The following is a 6,920-nucleotide window of genomic DNA, read 5'->3' on the forward strand; positions in this document are numbered from 1 at the left end:
CAGGGATGAAGGAACAGGTTATTTTTGCATTTTGACATTAAAAGATGAGATTGGCAGCCACTGGCCAGCAGCATCTGTTTTGGTCTGGCATTGGCAGCCAAGGCGCGGAGCTTCTCCACGGAGGGAGGGAGGGGAGGGGAGGCTGCGGTCGGTCCGCTGGGCAAGGCGGCGCCTCGGCGGAGCGAAGGGCTCTCCCCTTTAAGAGCTCCGCCCAAAGGGGCGCTGCCACCCCTAAGGAGGCGGGCGCCGCCGCTTCTCATTCATTGTCTTGACGAGAGCATCCTCAGCGGGCAGTCTCCGGCTCCTCCAGCTCCTTCCTCCGCCTCCTCCTCTCCCTCCTCCGTTTGGGGGGTCACTCCTCTCTCAGCAGCAGGTAAGACCCCCCGGGGACGGGGGCGCGGGACTCGGCATCGCTGCTCTGGGCCACCTGTGGGGCAGGCGAGGGCTTGGCAGGAGCGGGCTGTGGGGGCGGACAGACTGTCAAAGCGAGCTGGCTCGGCGATGGGGACAGAGCCGCTCCACGCCCCGCGTGGAGGGACTCGCCTGAGGGTGCAGGTGCGCGTGGGCGGGTCCATCCGTGTGTCCGGGAGGGCGCGGTGAGGGGACGAGGGCGAGGGGCCACCGCAGCCATGATGGAGGTGGGGGAGCCCGGGGGTCAGGACACGTGCCGGCCAGACTCCCCTTGGCATCTTTGGACGAGTTTGGGGGCGGGGGGGGCAGGGTGGGGTGCGCCGAGCAGCTGCCCTGAGCTGGGAGACAGGAAGGGGTTGAGAGCAAAACAAGAAAAGACCAAGTTCCCCTTTCCGTGGTTTCCGGGCCTAGTACCTGCGGTGGGGGAGGAGGCAGGGTGGGGCGCTGGCTTCCTGTCTCCCAACCTCCAATTTGGGGGCTCCTGGCTCCCAAGATCCAGGCTTCTCACTTGGGAAGAATCCCCCCCCCTGTCCCCAGACGGGCTTCCCCACACACAGGTTCCTCACCCGTTTTCTGGACAGGTGGACCCAGGAGCCCCTTGGAGAGTCACAGGGTGGGCAAGGGTGGCTGGAGCACCCCCCCACACACACCAAAGGGCTAGGCCAGAAGGTGAAAGGGTGAAGCTGAGGTGATGGAGGAGAGGCCCGGAGGGTGCTCTTGAGTGGGCAGCACAGGTCCCCATGCTGAGCTGGAAGGTGATGCTGCTGGGCACCAGGACCCGGCCTGGAGCGTGAGCAGCCAGAGGCAGGCCCCTTGGCTTTGTGCACTGACCATCCAGCAACCGTGGGGTGGGGGAACCGTCCTAGCCCGACTCCAAGAAGTGAGTGCCGGCTGCTCCCTTCCCATGGGTGGTTCCAGAGGGACTGGGGAAGGAACCAGGCCAGGCAGGAAGCAGAGAGGTGTATGGAAAAGGAGATGCTTGGGCCCCAGCCATCTGCCTGTTTCTGGTGCCCAGAGGGCCAATGAGCCACTGAAGAAGTGCCTCCTGGGCAAACCCACAAGCCACATCCCTCTGTGTGTCCAGCCCTGAGCCTGGAGGTTGGGAGTGCCTGGCCTTTAGGAGGCTCCCCACGTGGGTGTGAGGGTGTGAAGTTTGGACCCTGTGACTGAGAGACCCCACTCTCCAAGCTGTCCACACGGAAGGCCCGGAGTGTGACCCAGCGGGGGATGAAGGACTCTGTGTCTGTCAGCCACTCAGTGGGACAAATGGGCCGGCACCAGGGGCCACCCCACAGCGGGCTCTTCCCCCGAGGCCGAGGGTACAGGAGCCAGGCTGCGGTGGGTGGGCCCTGCAGGTCAGCCAGAGGTAGGGGGGTCGGGCAAGGCCGCTGTGAGGGTAGCGGGATGTTAATTACAGAAGCCAGCAGCAGCGCGCTGGGGAGACAAGCTGGGGAAGTTAGCTGAGACCATGAAGGCCAGGCCCAGGGGTGTCCTGGGGGAGACGGGGACCAGTGTAAGGTCCGCGTTGACCCAAAGGAAGAAAAGCCTTCTGCTTGTGTGTCTGCCAGGATGAGCCGGCAGGTGGTCCGTTCCAGCAAGTTCCGCCACGTGTTTGGACAGCCAGCCAAGGCCGACCAGTGCTATGAGGACGTGCGCGTCTCACAGACCACCTGGGACAGTGGCTTCTGTGCTGTCAACCCCAAGTTCGTGGCCCTGATCTGTGAGGCCAGCGGGGGCGGGGCCTTCCTGGTACTGCCCCTGAGCAAGGTGAGCGCCTGGAGTCCTAGGTGGCCTCCGGTCATCCAGTGGCCTCTCGGGGGTCCTGATTAGGTGACTGTCACCAACCTTCGGGCCGCAGTGCTATCGTCTGTACAATGGAGCTGGATCAGCTGAACCTCACCCTTCTTCCAGCTCCTACATGCAATGGTTGGGTGGGAGCTGAAGCTCTTTGGGGAGGTGACACGGGAAGGGTCATACAGTGAGTCCTGCAGACCCGGGGCCAGGCCTCCCACGTCTCAGCCTGCAGCTTGCTCCCCTGGGGAGCACAGGGAGGGCTGGGCTGGGGTCTGGGCAGGCCCAGCAGTGCTCTGAGGGTTTGCAGGGACGCTGGGTGGGGGTCCATCTGAGCCTTTAAGAACCCAGCAAGCTCGGACCCCCAGCTCCCAGGCAGGGATGATCCAGAAGCCCCCTTCCCCTGCCCCCAAGCCAGTCCTCCCTTGGATCCTGCCCCTCCTTCATGCTGTCTGCTGACCCCCCACCCCCAGCACACTCCTGTGCTCTCGAGGGGTGAGACAGGAAGGGGAGATGGGCCCTGCGTTGTTACCTTAAAAGGGCCGATGGAAACAAAGAGAAGAGGAAGTGGTGAGAGCTGGGCTTGCTCTTCACACAGGAAGCCCTGCTGCAGCAGCTGTCCCCGGAAGTGGCCATTTCCAAACCTCTGCTCCTGCCTGGGGGCCACTTATGACAGACGTCCCCCTGTCCCTGTCCTTTGGGAGGACCCGTTCCCACAGCCCCTCCATTCCCACACACTCCCCTAGGGAACCCCAACCTCAAGACAATGCCCCCATGCCCCCAAGCCTGTCCCCGCCCAGGGCCCTGGCCTGTTAGTCCCAGGGAAGCCTCACTTGGGGAAGCTGGGATCGGGGAGCGGGTCCTGGGCCACAGGGCAGGGATGAGAAACTGAGATAGAGATGACAGCAACCTGGCCAGGGTCTGACTGTAAGGCGAGCCCCACATATGCATCCTGCCCTCCCCATGGCCAGCCCTGCTGAGCGGTCCGAACCCTCCAGCTCTAGGCCCTGCTTTGTCACCTGGCGACACCACAGCTTTCCCCTCTGTACCTCTCTGAAGGGGTTGGGGAGGCAGGGGTTGGATGGGCTTTGGAGGGCAAAAGCACCCCCCTCAGAGGCCCTGCTGTGTCCTCTAGACTGGCCGTGTGGACAAGAATGCGCCTACGGTCTGTGGCCACACGGCGCCCGTGCTGGACATCGCCTGGTGCCCGCACAATGATAACGTCATTGCCAGTGGCTCCGAAGATTGCACGGTCATGGTGAGTGTGGGGGGGTGCTGGGGCGGGGGAGTGTGGGGCAGTTCCAGCACTGGATCGGACATTGGGAGCCCCCAGGACTCACTCGCCCCTTCTCTGCAGGTGTGGGAGATCCCTGACGGGGGCCTGACGCTGCCCCTGCGGGAGCCTGTCGTCACCCTGGAGGGCCACACCAAGCGCGTGGGCATTGTGGCCTGGCACCCCACGGCCCAGAACGTGCTGCTCAGTGCAGGTGCCTGGGGCGGGGAGAACCCGGGAGGGCTGGTCACCTGACAGCGAGGGTGGGAGGCTCAAGGCTTCTGATACTGGGGACATCGCCCAGGTTGTGACAACGTGATCCTGGTGTGGGACGTGGGCACTGGGGCGGCCGTGCTGACGCTGGGCTCGGACGTGCACCCGGACACAATCTACAGTGTGGACTGGAGCCGAGATGGCGCCCTCATCTGCACCTCCTGCCGGGACAAGCGAGTTCGCATCATTGAGCCCCGCAAAGGCACCATTGTAGCCGTGAGTGGCCGTGACCTTTGACCCCGGGGGCTTGCCCCCGCCTACCCATCGCCCCCTGGGCCCCTAGAGGCGGCCCTCTCTAGCTCCCAGCTGGGGCCTGGCCGTTAAGGTGCGTGTGCGGATAGATGCCTGACCGACCCCCTCCCTTTCCTTCCAGGAGAAGGACCGTCCCCATGAGGGGACCCGGCCCGTGCGAGCTGTGTTTGTGTCAGATGGCAAGATCCTGACCACCGGCTTCAGCCGCATGAGTGAGCGGCAGGTGGCGCTGTGGGACACGGTGAGTGCTGCGTGGGGAGCAGAACCAAGCCTAAAGGCTTGGTCCCTGCCTTGCCACGTGCCTGGCCGGATGGTCATGGCCTCAGGTGACCCACCGTGAGATGGGGGTTTCTGCTGGTTGGCCTCTGAGCCCCCCACCCCACCCCTCCATCACTGCACCTCCCAACGTGGCCCATCTCATTGTTACTCCCACCCGTCTCCGCAGAAACACCTGGAGGAGCCGCTGTCCCTGCAGGAGCTGGACACGAGCAGTGGCGTCCTGCTGCCCTTCTTTGACCCCGACACCAACATTGTCTACCTCTGTGGCAAGGTGGCCCAGGCGGGCAGGGGGTCGGGGGGAGCGAGGTGGGTGGGGGGGACTTGGAAAGGACCGTGATGGCTGGAGGCATCAGTTGATCCTCCCTCGCGCCCACCACCTGCAGGGTGACAGCTCTATCCGGTACTTCGAGATCACTTCCGAGGCCCCGTTCCTGCACTATCTGTCCATGTTCAGTTCCAAGGAGTCTCAGCGTGGCATGGGCTACATGCCCAAGCGTGGTCTGGAGGTGAACAAGTGTGAGATTGCCAGGTGACTGCCCCGGTCCCTGACCTGAGCATGCTGCTTGGGCAGCGCTGCCCTTCGGTCCCAGTGCAGCCATGCTGTGGGCACTGCTCACCCGCCTGTTTCCACAGGTTCTACAAGCTGCACGAGCGGAGGTGTGAGCCCATCGCCATGACGGTGCCTAGGAAGGTGATGCTCCCGCGCCCCTCCCCGGGCTCTCGGAGGGACCGGGTGCTGGCGCGGCGCGAGCATCCTCTTAACCAGCCTTGGCCTTGCCCCACAGTCGGACCTGTTCCAGGAGGACCTGTACCCACCCACCGCGGGGCCTGATGCTGCCCTCACGGCCGAGGAGTGGCTGGGGGGCCGGGACGCCGGGCCCCTCCTCATTTCCCTCAAGGATGGCTATGTGCCCCCAAAGAGCCGGGAGCTGAGGGTCAACCGGGGCCTGGACACTGGGCGCAGGAGGACGACACCAGAGGCCAGTGGTGCTCCCAGCTCGGTGAGAGGCAGCCTGGGAATCAGGATGGGAAGGTGGGGCAGGTAGGGCAGGGGCTGCTACCAATGTGGTCCCTGACCCAGGGGAAGGAGGCTGGGGCAGCCCAGACTCAGCCTCGGAAAACAGGTTTCAGGCTTATAGGCCTGCGGCTCTCTGGCTGAGAGACAGAAGGGCCCAAGCCCTGAGGTTCTTGGGAGGAGGCTTAGCAGCCAGGAAGGAGCTGGGCCTGACGCAGCCCTGGATCCCCCCAGGATGCCATATCCCGGCTGGAGGAGGAGATGAAGAAGCTCCAGGCCACGGTGCAGGAGCTACAGAAGCGCTTGGATATGCTGGAGGAGACAGTCCAGGCCAAGTAGAGAACCAGCAGCAGGGCCGATGGCATCTCACTCCCTCCACTCCCACACCTCAGGCCGCAGGGGTAGATAAGAAAATAATAATAAAATGGCTTTATTTTCTGGTATCGCTCAGACTCTGATGACTGGTCACTGGATGCGGGGTCTACTGAACTGACCTGTCCTTGAGCTTCCCTCTCTGTAGCCTTGATGAAACGGACCCATGGCAGGCGCTCGGGAGATGCCTCCGAATGCCCTGGACCACAGACAGGCACAGACCGTGGCGAGTGGGAGCCAGGCCACGCCGATGTGGGTTGAGAGCCCTACTGTTGTCCAGCTGGTGGGTCTGAGCGGCTTGGGGCTCCAGCCTGGAGCCTCAGGCATTCCCACACTTACCCCCAATCTGCCTTTCCTAGTCAGCCACAGCAGGCTGCATGCAACTGTACTTACACTGCTGCTTGCGGGGGAAATGAAACTAGCATCACATGGCGTCTCTCAAACTATAGGTCCAAGGGGTCACAATAAGGGGCTTTTTGTTAGGGCTGCACCCCTGGCATATGGAGGTTCCCAGGCTAGGGGTCCAATCGGAGCTATAGCTGCCAGCCTACACCACAGCCATGCCGGATCTGAGCCGTGTTGGCGATCCACACCAGAGCCCACGGCAATGCTGGATCCTCAACTCACTGAGCAGGGTCAGGGATCGAACCCACATCCTCATGGATCTTAGTCGGATTCGTAGCTACTGCACCACAAGGAGAACTCCCTAAGGGGTCCTTTTGTAAGAAGAAAGTTTAGAACCAAAGCAACGGGCCAACCCTAGCCTACAGGTAGGGGAGCTGAGGCACAGAGCAGGAGAGGGGTCTGCTGAGGGGCAGATCCCGAGTCATGGCTAAGACTCCTCTTCTAGTTCAGAGACTTCCCTGCACAGTGCTGCTGACTCGAGCCCTGTCTGTGGGCCTGGCCTCTGTGAGAGGGCTTAGAAGTGGATTTTTTTTTTTTTTAAAAGATCAGACTCGTAGTGTATGGAAGTTCCCAAGCCAGGGATCAGATTCAAGCTGCAGTTGTGACCTAAGCGGCAGCTGCAGCAATGCCGCCAGATCCGTAACCCACAGGCGAGCAGGGCATTGAATTGCTGTCCCACCCAGCTCTGCCAGGATGCTGCCAATCCTATCGTGACAGTTGGAACTCCTGGAAGTGGATACATAGCTTTTGGGGCCACACCCGCAGCATACAGAAATTCCCAGGTTGGGGGTCCAATCGGAGCTACCGGCCTATGCCACAGCCACAGCTCCTTGGGATGTGAGCTGTGTC

General features: G+C 62.6%; 1 protein-coding gene across 1 annotated transcript; it reads left to right on the forward strand.

Annotated features, from left to right (window-relative positions):
- The first annotated feature begins 207 nt into the window (after window positions 1-207).
- Window positions 208-5,737, forward strand: CORO1A (coronin 1A). Its single transcript, XM_047780161.1, has 11 exons — window positions 208-373; window positions 1,980-2,178; window positions 3,338-3,460; window positions 3,560-3,689; window positions 3,780-3,964; window positions 4,122-4,241; window positions 4,446-4,550; window positions 4,663-4,808; window positions 4,913-4,970; window positions 5,065-5,280; window positions 5,529-5,737. Exons 2-11 carry the CDS (start codon window positions 1,981-1,983, stop codon window positions 5,631-5,633), a joined length of 1,386 nt encoding a protein of 461 aa, XP_047636117.1. The 5' UTR covers window positions 208-373; window position 1,980; the 3' UTR covers window positions 5,634-5,737.
- Window positions 5,738-6,920: the final 1,183 nt, after the last annotated feature.

This window comes from Phacochoerus africanus, chromosome 5 (assembly GCF_016906955.1).
Source record: "Phacochoerus africanus isolate WHEZ1 chromosome 5, ROS_Pafr_v1, whole genome shotgun sequence".
Taxonomy (NCBI): Eukaryota; Metazoa; Chordata; class Mammalia; order Artiodactyla; family Suidae; genus Phacochoerus; species Phacochoerus africanus.

Excerpts from the sequence above, each read along its gene's own strand:
- CORO1A (XM_047780161.1), top strand. The coding sequence starts at position 1,981 with ATGAGCCGGCAGGTGGTCCGTTCCAGCAAGTTCCGCCACGTGTTTGGA. Across the intron at positions 3,461-3,559 it reads CCGAAGATTGCACGGTCATG|GTGTGGGAGATCCCTGACGG; the intron begins GTGAGTGTGGGG and ends CCTTCTCTGCAG. Across the intron at positions 3,690-3,779 it reads GAACGTGCTGCTCAGTGCAG|GTTGTGACAACGTGATCCTG; the intron begins GTGCCTGGGGCG and ends GACATCGCCCAG.